At 32.3% G+C, this 17,188-nt stretch overlaps 1 protein-coding gene across 4 annotated transcripts in view; it reads right to left on the bottom strand.

The window, feature by feature from the left end:
• The window catches only part of kst (spectrin beta chain, non-erythrocytic 5 kst), a 153,996-nt gene that overhangs the window by 57,903 nt on the left and 78,905 nt on the right, over window positions 1-17,188 (bottom strand). For all 4 annotated transcript variants that reach the window (XM_089245872.1, XM_089245887.1, XM_089245895.1 and 1 more), the window contains exons 4-25: window positions 16,495-16,611; window positions 16,324-16,400; window positions 16,014-16,210; window positions 14,867-14,979; window positions 14,475-14,662; window positions 14,148-14,373; window positions 13,894-14,025; window positions 12,880-12,962; window positions 12,599-12,737; window positions 11,858-12,066; window positions 11,341-11,518; window positions 11,015-11,215; window positions 8,990-9,085; window positions 7,792-7,908; window positions 7,369-7,560; window positions 6,965-7,288; window positions 5,316-5,402; window positions 3,839-3,901; window positions 802-932; window positions 605-664; window positions 350-476; window positions 43-107 (exon numbers count right to left, since the gene is read on the bottom strand). In XM_089245872.1, coding sequence (XP_089101998.1) covers window positions 43-107; window positions 350-476; window positions 605-664; window positions 802-932; window positions 3,839-3,901; window positions 5,316-5,402; window positions 6,965-7,288; window positions 7,369-7,560; window positions 7,792-7,908; window positions 8,990-9,085; window positions 11,015-11,215; window positions 11,341-11,518; window positions 11,858-12,066; window positions 12,599-12,737; window positions 12,880-12,962; window positions 13,894-14,025; window positions 14,148-14,373; window positions 14,475-14,662; window positions 14,867-14,979; window positions 16,014-16,210; window positions 16,324-16,400; window positions 16,495-16,611 — 3,122 coding nt within the window. The remainder of the gene's footprint in view (window positions 1-42; window positions 108-349; window positions 477-604; window positions 665-801; window positions 933-3,838; window positions 3,902-5,315; window positions 5,403-6,964; window positions 7,289-7,368; window positions 7,561-7,791; window positions 7,909-8,989; window positions 9,086-11,014; window positions 11,216-11,340; window positions 11,519-11,857; window positions 12,067-12,598; window positions 12,738-12,879; window positions 12,963-13,893; window positions 14,026-14,147; window positions 14,374-14,474; window positions 14,663-14,866; window positions 14,980-16,013; window positions 16,211-16,323; window positions 16,401-16,494; window positions 16,612-17,188) is intronic.

Raw genomic sequence — 17,188 nt, 5'->3', positions numbered from 1 at the left:
AATTGGTAATATTTCAAAACTAATATAGGAATTGATATTTACGAATCAGCCAAGAGATTGACACGATTGAATTTCTCTTCCACTGGTGCCAGTTCTCGTTCTAAATTCTATAATGAAAATATATAATGACCCATTTTAAATTTAAAAAACAATTCAGAGTGGCAAAAAAAAACATAGTTTGTGTACTATGCATTGAAATTTTGTACGTATGTAAAAAAATTATGTATAAATAACAAATGAAGAACAAAATATCTAATTTGAATTATATCTAAATCTTTGAGACTGATAAATTTTCCGAGCATGAAACATGCACAGGAGATTTTATGAAGCTAAATATAGGCATTTTAACCTGGTGCCTCCTTTGAAGAGCTTGGACAGTTTTCATGTCGCGACCAATATCATCCATTTCTATTTTCTCTAGCTTCTCATACATCCATTCACAAGCTTCATCACACGTACGTTTAAACAGCTCCACACTAAAATTTAAAAAAAAACATGTATAATTTATGCTTATATGGATTAACTTTTTCAGCAGAGGTAAAACAAAACAATTTTCAAATTAAGATGGCAAAATTTAAGAACATGATTTACTAAAGATAGATACCTTGTGGCTCCCTCCAAGCTTTTCTCCATTTCGGTTTTGAGTACATTTAATCGATTCCACCTTGATTTATTGGGGAAAAGAAAAATAATTTCAATAACATAAAATTTGCCCGTAATGTATTTAGGATTTTTCATTTCTATGAATTGACTATTTAACCGAATCACCAGAAAATATTGAAAATTTTTTTTATTGATTACTTTTCATGGATTTCTTTTTGCCTAGACTGAATAGCATTCAGCTGACTATGTTTCGTAGAAATAAACTCTTGCACTAGTTTGTCTATGTCTTCAACCCTGCGACTACTTGCACTCAGGTCTGTCAAAAAGTTCTACAAAAAAAAAACAAGTGAAAGAAATCCAACATATAGGAACTGTGGAATTTCATGTGAGAGATACTTGAACTACAGTAAAACCTCAATAACTCGTCACCTCATGTCATCGAAAAATTATGACGGCTTAAGCGGAGTGACGACTTCAATGAGTAATACTGTGAAAATTGTATAAATTTAAAGTAACATAACATTTATTAAAATATGAATTAAAATTACAATATTATTAAAATTTATTGATTGCAAAAGAAAAAAAAAAATTAAGTTTTTACCTTTTTAGAGCTTTTATTACTTAACTTATTGTGTTGAAATATACTGGTACAGTTTGGTTTATAATAGTAATTTTTTTTTAAATTTAGACTAATCAGAGCAACTATTAGATTAGTTAGCATTTCTTCACAACAGAACTACTGCACATCAATTTTACATACACATGAAATTTAATCTTAGTGTTTTAATTCTTTATCAGTAGTTAATGAAACAACTACAAGGTAATCTTGGTAAAATTTATCAAGGTAATCTTTCACATGCTAACTACAAGGTAATCTCAAACACAGAGTCCACTTTGAGGGACGTGTGGAGGGCCCGGGTTAGGGAAAAGCACACATTAGAAGACGTCAACTTCGGAAAAAATGTCTGGTTTTTCAACACATTTAATTTGTTCATATTTGAAGCCCATGCAAAAACCAGGTCTAGCTCGAACAGTTCCCAAATATTTCAAAAACTTTAGTTGGCAAATGAGCTTCCCCAGCATAACTTTTGTTACCCGAACTGTTCCATTTTGGAAGGCTTTTATGGTGACATTTAAGCACATGGCAATGTTGTTAACAAGCTATTTTTTTTAAGGAAGCCATAGAAGTTATCTGTTCCTCTCTTGCAAACTTTTTCATGGTGACGAGTTAACCGAAATTAGTGACAAGTAAACGAGGGTTTAATAACACTGTTGTCTATGAAAGCTGGAAAGACCTGAAGAAAAAAGATGACTTGCCAGAGTGGCGACTTAACAAGGTTTTACTGTATTTTGAAAATATTTAAAATACACTCAAAGTAAACCACATATTCTTCAAGATTCAAACATGGCAATGAACTGTTTGTTAAAGAAAATATACCTCTGTCCTTGACAAACATGGACATATATTTTTTCTTTACGCTGAGCAACCAAGAGTTAAGATTTGGTGAGATAAAATTAAGATCCAAGTGTGATCCTCAGTTAGCATGATAGTTTATCCTCTGAAGACAACATGCATAGCGTGTTGAAATGCATAAGGAGTTTTCTTAATTTCTTTTTGTCTTTTTTGTTGGTAATTTTTAGGAGTATTATTAAGCAAAGTTTACCTACTCTACCATATTCAAAGATATTGTAACATGACGACCTGTGATCCTTCACAAATTTCACATTTTTCATTAAATTTCTAGTTTAGACCGCAGGGACCGCTCGGCTACTGGAAACCACTCGAAGTACCCACTGGTGTTCCGGCTCGAGCCAGCTAAGTCTGGCAGTCGGGGGGGGGGGATCTCCAGGCTGTTGGACGGGAATGGGACAAGAGGTTGGGCAGCCGATGTCCCATCTAAATTCTGTAAACACCTGTGTGGGCGATCCTGGATATTTGTCCTGTTACCTTCCTCTCCCGATTGTAGGGTCCCGCAGATCACTGTCATCGTCGTCCCACAGAGTCATCGTCAAATTCAGTGAAATTGTGATAAAAGAGATGTGCAATATAAAATTAAATTTTTAATGTTTTTTCAAATATAATTATACATGGAAATATGATGTTTTACCTTCGTGCTGTCTGTGGACTGCGGACCGCTTTGCAGTCAATAACTTCATGAGATTTTCAATGTGCAATAGGCCTAGTAATGGAACTAGGCTGATTGTTTAGGCTAAAATTGTTGACAATTTGTGTGTTGCCAATTTTCATATGTCAAAGTTATGTAATAGTATTTCATTCCATATAAATATGTAAATGAGATATTGTTGGTTAAAAGGTTTATGTTGATTTCAGTACTATTAATTCTTAGTTCTAATTCATTGTGGGTGATGAAGAGTTTCTCCATATATACTGGCAGTGTGCTGAGTATTGATACCTTTTGATTCCTGCATTAGATTACATCTTAGTTGATTGCTGAGGCGTATTGTCCGGCTTCGCTCCATGCAAAGGGTTGCTCTCCTTCTGTTGAGTTGATGATCCAGATTTTTGCTACGGCAGCGTTGGAGTAGCACCGCTTCTCCTCCAGTTGGTCATCTCTCTAATCTTTCAGTCATCTGCACGTGAAAGTACGAGGGGACGCCTTCTCATCGAGAATGGAACATTGCTGACAGAGTTTGGGACATGTTTGCGTCCTTTCTGGACGATTCTTGTTGAACTTTGACATCAGGAGGTGATCCGGATTCTTGGACCGCTCTTCCATTATAGAAGTTACAAGAACTCTGCTAATGAAGTTCTGAAGGGTACCCCCCGTCGAACCAACTCAGTGAGAACGTTTGAATAACATTCTGTGATATTTTCTAATGTTAACGCTTTAAAGAAAAATTTGTTTGTTCCTTTGTTAATTCTAAAAACATTTTAACGTACTGTTAATAAATTATTTAAGTGGGAAAACCTTGTCTTTCATTGTTGTCATCCATTTGAATTAATGTTGAGAAACACTAAAAGTAATCCGGGTATGCAAACGGAATATTACAATATGTTCAATATAAAATTAATTGATTCATCCTTTATTCATGATACATCTCAATTTTCGTTTCCTTTTAATTTCGTAAAAGTAGGTTATTAACATCACTTATTCATTTTTTCCATGATCTGGAAAATTAATTAATCTAAGACGTGAAAAAAATACATTTTCCCAATATCTTTTCCAAAACAAATCAAATCACAAAATAATTTTAAAAAGTAAAAAAAAATCACCTCAAACTTTTTTTTCTTGACCTCAACACCTTCAGAGGCATCTTGCGCAGTCAGCATCTTCTCCTATTATGGAAAGTTTTAAAAAAAAATCAGTGTGCTGATATTGGCTGCGATAGGTTAACCAAAACAATTCTTTAGATTTCAGAACTTTTTACTTACTCTAGTAATATATCTTATTTTAACGTGTATAAAGAACCCCTTTTTGCCAAAAATTGGGTCCGCAAAATAGGAGGAATTTCTTATTTATAATACTGGATATATTTATAATACTATATTTTTAACTTTTCCAAATTTTAAGCCTAAAAAATCTGGGGAGGACGGTTCCTTATACCCAATTAAAATATGGTGATATTTTTCAATTAATGCCCTAACTGAATGTACACACTCATAAAATTATAAATACAATTAAAGCATGACAAACAAATATTTCATAGCCAATAATGTTTCTAGATGTGGGCCCAATATTGCTTCCTGGCGGAATGCCCGAATGAACTGAAAAGTAGCGTAATAGATATGAGTGCAATATAAAATCCTATATGCTCTATTAACCATTTAAGTGGTTTTCAACATTTTTCCGATTTGCATTATAACTGCCACATTGGAAATAAAAGTACGCTCTCACCGTGAAATATAAAACCAAGGCTCTATCCCTACCACTAGCATCTTATAATCCCATAATAAAATGTATTGACAATGACGCCATATTGGCATCAACCACTGGCTGGAAAAAGAAAGAACCCAAGATATTTTGGGGTGACTGAAATAAAGCAGATAAAGTTTGACGATATATCTTGGGATTGCTTCTGTAAGGGTTAAGAAAGGAGGTGTGCAAGATTTTTAATTTCCTGATAAGAGGTAGACAGAACAAATAAACAGTAGAAATAATCAGTAGAAAGAACAAGTTTTGAAATTCTGAACTGCAACAAATATAATTCATTGGATGGGATACAAGATAATTTTGAAGTTAAATTAAGCATTTGAAAAATGCATCACCCTGAAAAATTTACAGAAAAAGTTCATAAAAAAACAGGTATCCACATAATAGAACTAATTTTCACTGAATCTCTTAATTAGTTAATATACAGAATGTATGAAGAAGTCAAGGTATATGATATACAGGTGTAATAACAAGTGCAGATAAATATTTTTATCAGCACTGGAAAATGGAGTATAAAAACTTTTAAAAGAGCACCTAATAATTGTAGCATGTAAGAATATTCTAATTTTCAACATTAAAAAAACCATACAAAAGTACAGAAAATTTTTTCTTAGCGGACACCTCCCCCTCTTTTATGGCCAAATAATAATTTCCCTTTGCATAATATAAAAGCATGCATTTCAAACTCCTCATGAATGGTCACCTCCTCTTTTACAGAAGAAAATATTTGTTTCACCGGCATCCTCAAAAGAGAGGTTTTACTGTATTCTTGTGTACGATAATATTAATCATACACAAGGGTATTATTTCATACAATACCTTATCATTCATCCAAGTAGCGAAATCATCACATTCTCTGAAAAACTGAAACAACCGAACTGCATCTTCCAAATATAAGCGCCTAGCCTAAAATATTGAAGAAGAAAAATTATAAACACCTCTATTTCACACTGCTAAAAACAATTTAGGACATACAATTTACAACTACAGCCATCTGAATTTAAAAAAAAAAAAAAAAATTTACAGTTCAGTATGATGTAAGATTATACAAAAATTTGCAAAATTTTTTTAATTTTTTAAAATTGCAACTGATGATGAAGACCATATTAAAGAAAAACTTAGCAATTGTTTTTAGGTAATGCATTTATCAAGCTTATAAATTAAAAATTTTCTATTTCTGTTTTGGATGTACCAAAAATATTAACTTTTCTCAGTATAAACAGCATATATAATAGAAAAACTTATTTTACTGTCCTGGCTAATTCTACCATTTTGTACTATGATTGCAGAGTTAAAATGATAGTCTTGTGCCTATGATTTATCATAAATTAAGAATAGAAGTTTTTGGTTTGAGTACTCTTTGAAACTATTGGTTTATAGATAATCAATATTCATTTCCAAAAAAATTACTATTTAACAGCTAATCGAATATTTTCATAATTTGTTCTTGGTAAGGCAAAGCAAATTTGCAACCATATTTTATATTTATTTATCCACTGAGATTATTTAAATACAAGCAATATTTTTATCAACAACACTAAAAGTTTATCAATCAAAACAAATTTTTTAAACAATTTTAACTAAGAAAATACACACGGAAAACTTGAATAATACAGGCAATATTGATTAGAATGCAACTGCTAGGAATTCAATAATTAATCATGTCTTATTGTATCACACAATCATGCATTAGAAAAAAATTTGGCCTTGAAATGAAAAAAAAGGAAAAATGGCATGTAAAAAAACAATCATAAAACATTTATATATTTGAATATAATTCAACTGGTACTGAATTAAGTTCAGAAACACCAAACGTTTATAGACAACAAATTCATGAGGAAAATAGCATGCAAAAGCAGTTTTCAGATACACAACACACACCAAGAAAGAGGGAAATCGGAGAAAGATGTTGAAAGAAACAGCAACATTATTAGTCATCCAACATATCAGTACTCAAACTCTTTCCAAAAAAAAAAGTTGCATACATGCAGCTATACTCACCAGATATATATATGAAGCAGTATACATGTATACCATACACACAATATGTATACAAAACTAACGTCCCCTTAAAAGAATTTGACATGGAAGAGCTTAGTTTGAAAGATGAAATATTAGACAAAGAGAGCAAAGTAAGCATTGCAGATCAATGTAGCTAATTACATATACTAGATATAGACAAATATAATCAATAGATAATACAAGCTTAACACTTAAATAAAAAACTATTTCAATACACTTCAGGTCTGTTGGACTAACCACAGATCTTTCTAAGCGAAATTTTAGTAACAAAAAAGCAAAATTCAATGCATTATTTCCATATAAATTATTGAAATCATGATTTTAAATTGTCCACACAGGGCTAATAATAAATTCATCCTAACATTTGTTGATAACTATCCCCCCCCCCCCCCAACTTTAATATGAGGTATGCCAATTTTCAGTGATAAAAGTAGAAAAAACTTTACCTTTGAAAGATCGTTCAACTGGGAATAAGATTCATTAATTGCTTTCTGTCTGTTCTGAACATATTCCTGTGACTTGCTGGGTGAACGCTTCAACATTCTTTGACTATAAGGAATATTTTCTTTCCTCTTCTTGACAACTTGCTTTTTCATTACAGTTTTCTTTATGCGCCTTTTCTCTGGAATTTTAACGACACGCTGCCCTCTCTTACGCACTATTTTTGGTTCCACTTCAGTCACATAATTAGCTGGAACAAAGCCATCCTGGCCATTCGATTTCCTAACATTCCACCAATCTGAGTTTGTTTTTTGCAACAATATCAACACCTGAAAAATTTTACATGTTAATTTTTCTGAACCATATATGCATACAAGTTTTTATCATCAAAAATTGTGTATGCATGTACCTCTCCTTTCTCAACTTCAACATCTTGGCCAGAAAACCTGTACAGAACACGAACTTGGGGGATTTTTCTGTCTTCAACAAACTCTTTCGTGACTTCTTTTTCTACGGTTTCTTCTACCCATTCGTCCACTGGTGCTACAACTATTTCTTCAACCCATTCTTCAACTTCTGGGGCTTCTGCTGATTCTGTGAGCTAAGAAATATATCAAGTGTCTTAGGTCACAATTAGAAAAACAGAAAAAAACTTTCAACATGAGACTTACAACAAACACACCAATTGATAATTATCAATCCAACTATATATCTTTTAAAGGAAAAGCCACCTTCACATCAGAAAACCAATTTTAACCAAACATGTGAAACCTCATCTAGGTTTTTTGCCTGAATCAAATAACTTTATTGGAATTAAAGAAAAGAAACTTACAAACAATGCAGCCATCCCAGATTTTATAATTATTTCGGCTTGTTCATTCAAACGTTTGATATCAGACCCATAGGCTTTTATTTCACTCTCCAAACGAGCATGGCGTTGAAGTAATGCCTGGAAAAACATTGAAAAAAAATCAATATTCAAGTGGATAGCAAATTAATCTAGAAAAAAATTTCAACATGGAAAAAAAATAATGCTAGTCCTGTTAATGGGGTCGGTTAATTGATCAATTGAAGCGCTTGGCCAAATAATGGTCTATGTTACATTTTTATGAAATTGGTTTGTTGACTGAATAACATTCCATACAGCTTCTGTTACAAGCTTTTAAAGTAAGTTCCTGCAGAAACTAACAGATGTAGTTGCCATGCACCTTTACAATTTACTAATTCAGCGATGATTTTTTATTGTGTGTCTTTTAAAGTTTGAAAAAATGACAGATGTTTGTTCGGCCAAATGTGTGAATTGTTAATTGCAGTTAAAATTTTTAGTTGATTTAATTAAATCAATAAATTCGATTAAAATTCAACTAAAATTTGTATTAAAAGTTTATAGTTTGACTTGATTTTATTTTACGAAACCAATTAGATGTCTTAAAACATGTCTTAATATATAGCATTCACATAAGTGACCACATTTTGAATCAATATTCGAAATCAACCATTTGATCAAATTTTTCAACATGTCAATCCAATGAAAAATGGTAATGGTTTTAGTTTCAAATTGAGTTCAAAATGGAAGTTTTAGAAGACAAGACCGAAATTTATTGTTTTTATCTATTCTGATATTTGGGAAGCACAAAACAACAGTATGATCGAAAGTAGTTTTGAAATCAGAGACTAACCTAAAATAACCAATTTTTGAGAAAAAACAACAACAAGATTAAAGTGAATATTCTAGAATTTGATAAATATGTTCAGCATATAAAGTTGCTTCTAGCAGGCAGCCTCAATTTCTTAAGCCATTCTTATATCTGTTTGCGTCTAGTGAATAGGTGCATTGAAATGAACAAAATGTATTTTTATATCATCAATAAACACTACACAGTTAACAATAACTTTTTTATAAATGGTGAACATATTAACTGAATTTTAATTCAACATTTTAATAAGTTAATTAATGAATTAAATTTTTTTGTTAAACCAGTTAAAAATTTAAATTGATTTCCAGCCCTAGACAAAAACAATGAACTTACTTGAGCACTGGGTTCATCCTTCCCATGATCTTTACTGGATACTAATTGTCTTTTTTCTTTCATCCAAGATTCTGCTTCATTGGCATCTGCTTGGTACTGAAATATGTAAATAGAATGAATTCTCTCGTATGAAAAACATGGCTATATGAAAAAAAAATCATAGCCGAAAGTATAAGCCAATGGAAAAACTGGATACTTCTCAAGTATAGTAAAACTTCCCATAATGGTCACCTCAGAACAATTGTAAAATCTGTACAATGGCCAGATTTTCTTAGAATAGAATGCATCCCATTGGATTAACATTAAGTTTAACCTCTGAACAATCATTTATGAATAAAGACCACTTTTGGACATTAAAATGAAAGAAAAATGATGCATCATCACATAAGAAATATAAACCTCAAAGATTTGCTTTGAAGGAATTTTTCCTTTTTCAAGCTCTTAGAATATAAAAATAACTACAAGCACTTTCCTATGTCAGTGGTTTCCAAAATGTGATACCGGACCCCGGAGGTTCCTCAAGTAGATGCTAACGGGTGCACTAGATGCATTTCAGAAAGAGCAAAGCACAATTGGCAAGTGGCTTATGTCATAGACCAGAATCCTTATTTTTTATGCTGGTTTGACAAAGGGTGCTCAGGTAAGCACTAACTGAAAATACTGCCCTGAATAAAAAAAATAGCTGATTGCATCAGAGGATGAATCTGATCAGAAGAATACATATCCCAGGATACACAGATAATGGGGCAGCTGCAGACATTTCACTTCATGAAATTTTTGAATGAAATTAAAAAAAATAGAAAATCACAAGTGAAGTGCTTCATGAAAAATTCATGTATCTTCCATGCAAAATAAATGTCATGTGCTGCAAATCAATTTTTTTATATTAATCATAGCACTTATTGTCAAAATTCTACAAGCAATTAAAAAATATATGTTTCATAAATGCTGAACCTTTTAACAATGATAACTTCCCAATAATGACCACATTTGCTCAGCCCAGTTAGTGGTAGTTTTTGGAAGGTTCCACTGTATACATGTTGTATAGGTAACAGGGTGTAGCGACCTCTGGCGTAAAAATCATGACGTCGTGCTTCACATTTTTCTGGTGCGAATGATTGTAACCTAGCAACGCAAGTTGCGATAAAAATCAAATGTTTTTCTTTGTAATCGGCAAGTAGCCATTGTTATGTGATTTCCTATATTTCTATGTTTTCATACCAAATAAAATCATATTTATTTATTTAAAACCTTCTGATCATTATCTTTAACAATAGAGCTCAACAACCGGTCCTACAGATAGACACACACACACATTGGTGCCTAGAAGGGCATACAATATTTTCTTTGGCAAACCGTTGATCCTAAAAGCATACTTCCATACTTTGAAAAAGTATCCAAATAATGTGCAGTACTCAGATATGTCATTTATGTTGCAAGGGGTGGAACAGCTATTAAAATAAAAATTTTAACTTCTTATATGGTCACCCTGTGCTCAAGAACTCAATTACAAAGTTGTTGCCCTGTCTCTCCTGATGTCAACAAAAAAAAATTCAATGTTTCTAAGACAATGTTTCCCCCAAACTTTTCTTTACTTTTTGAATTCAAATATCTCAGTGAATATTGCAGTTAGAAACATGGAATTTTCTTTGTTGCCAGGGTAACAACTTTGTAATTGGGTTTTTGAGAACAAAGTGTCTGTATAAAAGGTCAATTTTTTTATTTTAATAACTAAACAACCCCTTGCAACATTAATGACATGTCTAAGTACTACACATTATTTTTGGATACTTTTTTTAATTAGTGTGTCTCTAGGATCAATAGTTCACCAGTAAAATGTCAGAGTGCTATTACCTATGCACCCTGCACATAGGTGTGTATGCAAGGAATACTTGCAATGAAGAGTTCACTACCATTTCATTCGACCAGCCCTAGGGCTATACAATTAAATTCAAGAAAGTCAATCATTAAATGAGCCAATAGTTGCTGTGAAATTAAAGAACTTGTTATCAAGATTTATATTACCTGGTAAGCTACAGAGGCATCATCAAGTTGTTTACATTTCACTGACCAAAGCTCATGAAGCTTTTCCCAACTTTTCTTCAAAACATCGATTCGCTGTGAAACGTCGCGACTTTCAGGATGACGGCGTGCAACAAGGTCATCACCAGCTTCTAACACTTTCTTCGCTTGTGGCCATCGTGCATTGATCTCACCTTCTAGAGCCTAAGAAAATATGGTACACAACTTATCTTCTGAAGGTGAATTTTACCTAAACATAAGGTGATTAATGAAAGTGCAATTCAACGAAATTATAAAAGCAAAATGCATGCAAAATAACACATATATACTTTGTGCTTCTGTTGCAGAGATAATGCACCCTGAAGGTCTTTACCAGGCACAACAGCTTTGCAAATCAACTGCTTTTCAATTACCCATGCCTCTTCTTCCTCATGATCTTGGACGAACTTGTAATACAATCGAGATTCTTCTAGTTTTGATCGCCGATTTGCAGCTAAACTTACTAAGCTGTTTGAAGAGAAAATAAGTGTCAGTCAATATTTCAAATCAATCAACTTTATGATGATGCTTATTTCAAATCAAATATCATAAGTATGGAGGCATAAATTCAATGAACAACAAGAAATATTTGAACTTTCACTGTCCAAAATAATTTTGCAAAATAACCAACAAAAACAGAACCTCATACATAGACGATTTTTTCCATAATCTCACATAGTTTTTTATCATGTACATAAGCAATATGAAACAAAATAGTTGTTATATATTGTGCTTACACATTACTGTACATCATTAAGGAAAAAAGTGTTGAGGAAACTAATTAATATAATATCAATCTACATTTACTTTTCATATTCACTGTTTAATCTGCTGAGTCTTGACTGAAATGCTGATGCTTCTTTGCGTCCATCTGTAACATATTGCTGGGCTTGTTTGTTCAGTTTTGCTATCGTCTCGCCCTGTGAGCTTATGTGTGCTTCCATGAGGCTGTGCTTTTGTAATAAATCTTCGACTGCTAGTAAATGCCGTCCAGTATCTTCAGTATAAAAACTAGCCTGTTGAAATACATGAATTTCATCTACTGCTTTGCATTTACTCATTATGCACAAAAACATATTAATATAAATATACAAACACCATTTGTAAATTCTTATAAATATTATTTGAAACAAAATAAAAAATATTGTTAAATTCTCTCTTCCACACCATTTACACTAATTTTCATTCATGTTTAAATACCTTTTTTGTTTTTTTTTTAGTTTAAAAATTAATGATTAAATATAATATGGCTGAATATTCAATGTTGCTCCAAGAAATAAGGTAAATACCAGGAAATACAATACAAAATCCTTGTATTTGCCTTATCGATGGTGATTTTTTGGAGAATCACTAGGCAAGGTTATCTACACTTTCATATTCAATGTTAGACTAAAGATTATTTTTTAAACATGTAATCAGTTGCTAATAAAGTGGATTGTGCTAAAACATCTTTTGCTTAAAATGTTTTCCTGTTCAAGAGGTCACTTTTCCAGAGACTAACAAATAACCAAATATTGAAACATATTATGAAACTCTTAAAAAACAAACCTCCATTTCTTTTATCTCTCCAGTAACAGTGTCGATTTCTCTCAGCATAGCCATCAGATTACTCAAATTAGTCAGAGTTGCTTTGTGTTTCTTCAATAGTTCCAGAAGGTATTGCCACCTTTGCATGATCTCTTGTTCCCTATGTTTACATAAGATGCAAGAAATCATTAGACACTAAAAATACAGTATCAGATAAAATTTAAATCTACTTTTCAAACACAATGAAAGTATAAAAATGGACAATAAGAAAAATTAGACACATGAATATCTATTGATCAAACCTGAGTTTTATTCTATCTTTACTATGATAATTTTCCCTTGCAAGTTCATCTGCCATTGTCGAAAGATTCTGAAATCTCTCTTCCTATAGAAATCAAACATTTCATGAATTACTAAACACAAGAACAAGTTTCAATACTTAACAAAAGTGCATACATAATATATCAGATATCAATAAAACGTTTAAATGTAATTTTTAATTGGTTGGGAGAATATAAACTAATTTTAGAGGAAGAGGAAATCGTATAGGTGTGTTGTGTTTGCCACATATCATTTAGTAAGTGATGAAAAAAAAACTTTCGTGGACTTACAGCATCATGATTGTCGATTTTATACTAAATGTGAATTTGAATTCACAAACTTTTCTCGTGTTATATAAGTATACAGCCATTAAAGTCAACAGATTTTATCAAAACAACTGCAGCGAAACTCTCATAAAGTGATGTTTGAGGGACTGGAGAAAAGCATTGTTATAAAGCAATGGTTCTCAACTGGTGCTCTGTGTACACTCCTCAGAGGCTCCATGAGAACTCCAGGAAAATAAAAAGAACAGTAAATTTGAGAAAAAAAAATTATAAATATTTTTAAATAATAAAAATAAATCAGTAGCTTTGATGAATAAATAAAAAGTAGCCTATGAGACTACCACAGAAATTATATACCAAAAATGGCTCCATGAGTCAAAAAAAGGTTGAGAACTGCTGTTATAAAGGATCTATTGTTATGGATGAAGTACATCAACACTGTGGAGAATGAATCTGGACCAGAGAGTAATATCATTAAATGGGCCAGTGGTTCTGAAAGTCTACACACGTTGCAAATGTCTACACACAAAGACACTGAAGGTGAGCTGTCTTTATTAATGTGTAATAATATTCAGTATCATGAAGCAGTTCTTTGTTAGACTATTCTGGGGAACCATGGAAGACAAAACTTCAAGAACCACTAAAAGAGGCTATTATCATTATAGAGGGGTATATTACACAGAATGGTACTTTGAATTTCATTAAACTTACTCTAGCTAATATATCGGCACTAATGGCTTCATGTTTCTTCACAGTTGCTTCAACTTGCGATAAGTTACTACCATATCGAGGATCAGATAGAACCTGTATCATTTCTTTCAGATATCCTTCTCGCACAATACTCTGTAATTGAAGAAAATTTAAAGTTTGGATCAATAAGTACAAAATCTTCTCAAAAATCTTCTATGTTTTGGATATGATTTATTTGTCCTATAGCATGACATTACTGCATTAATATGATTTACTTTTCGCTCAAATCGATAAGCTAGATTTTCTAATTTCTCTAATCTGAGCAGCTCTTCACGAAGTGCAACTTCTCGTCTGTGTTCTGCCTTTTCCAGCTCATCCCAAGCCTTTTCAATATCTTGCACAAGCTTTCCTTCAGGTGGAATATACAAAGGTTGACCCAAGGCTTTTATCTTTGTTTGAATTGAAAACAGCAATGCTTCGATTTCGCTCCTCTCTTTGTATCTAAATGAATAAAAGGGAAATAACTAGTTGAAACACAAAATCATTCAGATAATGAAGCAAACACTCTAAAAAACAAAGTTATACGGCTTGCTGTAACATACTTTGGTGGTTTCTCTATTGTTCGATACTCTTTGAACTTGAGTAAAAGTTTCTGTATCCCTTCCAAGGAGTTCGGAAAGTTCCTGCTATCTAACTCTGTGACTTTGGCCTTGATCCACTCAAGCAGGTTGTTTGTGAGATTTTCATAATTTTGCTTCTGGCGATCAGCATCCATCATTTGACCAACAATCTATAAAAACAGCAAGATGTCATATTCATATGTGTGAGTAAAGGATTCTACTGTTAATGTGTTATAAACTATTATGTATGTTTAAAAAAATTACAATTTGCTAAATTAAAAAAAACATTTTGATAAACTCAACTTAGTGTATTTAATTATCTGTTCAAAACCAGCAGTATAATGAAGATGTTTCAATAGAGTCTATGAACTTACATTAGCTATTCTTTTGCCACCTTTCATTTCACTTTTCATTCGAGCAAATGTGTGATAATAAGAAGCTACATATGTTATTACAGATTTCTCATCAGGTTTGTTGGTATCAACATCTGAAAAAAGAAAAACATTGAGAGTCAATTGAATGGAATTTTTGAACTGCATTACTATATACACACACAAACTGGCTTCGTAATTCGCCTAATCATTTAGACAATAAAACAAAATTATAGGCAAATGGGGAGGAAAAAGGATAGTCAAGTTGACAATATGTTTGGTGCTATTGACAAATACATATGCATTATTTGATGAATTCCATCTTTTATTTATTTGCCAAATGAAATATTTTGTCACGATTTAGTGCAATGATGATTGGCAAAAATGTAACCCTGACTGCGTACCATGGAATGTATTAAAGCATTAATGAATGAATGGGATTGAACTCTTGCATTAGTTGTTATTCTTGTATCTTCTTGCTAAGTCAAAAACTATAAGAATTGCATTGCATCAAACATTTAAACTTAAACATCTGATGGGATCATTTTCCTCTTAGGGCCGTTCAAGTATTACGTAGCAAATTCTTAGCCATTTTTGACTCACCTCCCCCCACCCTTGTCAGCAAAATGCTGACGCCCTCCCCCCGTTATCAGCAAAATTTTGTCATCAGCTCTGCCCCTCTGAATCCTAACTCACATTTTCATAAAGGGTGGTTGATGACGTAAGCATTATTCAAACCCCCCCCCCCCTTGTCATCAAAAGTCAGCAAATTGGAAACCTTCCCCCCCCCCATCGATGATGACGCAATACTTGAACGGCCCCTTAGAAAAATAGAAATTAATAAATTACATGAATAAAGTTATACAGCATTATAATATTTCAACTAAGATAAATATTGGACCAGTTTTTTTGCGGTTTATGTCTCAGTTACCATATTTATCAACAAATAATAATAATAGGAGTTCTTATAAAAAAAATATCAAACTACATGATCTCAAATCAAAGTACACTGGAAATATCAACACTTAAAATAGTGCAAAAAAATTAAGATTAGTACTGCATGAAAAAAGTTCATTACAGTAAATTATGGAGCATCAAAATCCAAGCAAATTTATTAAGGAAACTAAATTAAAAACTATCTTTACAATACCTTCTGCATCCAAAAGTCGTGGTATACCAAGCTCTTTCTGTGCAACGTCGAAAGCACAGTTGAGATTCTGGATGTGTGTGTTGTTCCTGAGAGATGGAAAATTAACTAAATCTGGTCGATGAGAATGAATTAAAGCATTAAAACCTAGACCATTGCGCCAACTAACGTGGAAGTCTTGAATATTGACACCAGGATACCTACAAAATACATTAAAATAATTTATTTTACATAAAAAAATTCTTCGATGGTGAAGGTGGGAAAAAAATATTTCGAAAGGATTTTACAAAATATAAAGGAAAATAAAAGATACCCTGAGGTTTTTCGTTGGCACCACAATAGAAGTGCATCTTTCGCAGATTTTTTTTCACTGCTTTCATCATCTTCATTCTGTAAAACACACAAAAAATTTCCTGTTATTGAGTTTGTAATTCACTTAAATTACAGAAACAACTAACAACTATAACGAAAGAATAATACTTACAACGTCAATCTCAATTTCCTGAATTTGAAACCTAAGAATTATAGTCCATATAAGACCAAGAATCAACCTTGGATTGCCATCAACAATATCTTCAGCACCAATACTTTCCAGGCGTACCTAAATACACAAAATTTGATAAAGAATGAATAATGAATTAAAAGCTGTGATTAATGTGCAAAAACACACCCTGTCTTTCTCAATAGTACAGTCACACCCAGACTTAAATTGGTAATTTGTTCTAAGACTGATAACGCAAATCAAAAAAAGATGCAAGTAGGGGTAAACTTTTCCCAATAGTAATGCCCTTCCTTGCTCAGGAGAAGCCAGAGGTAAATTTGTGTGTTTTCTTTTTTATTTCCAATCCATTTGTCTTTTTTTATGAGACTCTGAGGGAAATGTTTTTCTCTAAGAACCCGATATACAAAGCATTCAAGCTCTGTTTAAAATGTGTCTAATTGGAAAAAATTCCTTTTAGAATGGCCGACACAAGTCAAGGAGATTTAAGTTAAAGGTGCCACTGTAATATGATTATAAATATTTAATTCCAACAAGTTTTAGACAATCTAGCCATAAGGGAACAATGGTGGACATCTGTAAACATGAATAAAACACATATTCAGAATATTTTTAATGATGACCAATATTCATATACCACTTCATTTGTTCATTTAAAAAATATTGGAAAGCATTTTAA

This window comes from Pholcus phalangioides, unplaced genomic scaffold (assembly GCF_987345545.1).
Source record: "Pholcus phalangioides strain wild (caught in Gottingen) unplaced genomic scaffold, Ppha-v1.0 ptg000003l_1, whole genome shotgun sequence".
Classification (NCBI taxonomy): domain Eukaryota; kingdom Metazoa; phylum Arthropoda; class Arachnida; order Araneae; family Pholcidae; genus Pholcus; species Pholcus phalangioides.
This window is presented reverse-complemented; position numbering and strand designations above follow the sequence as displayed.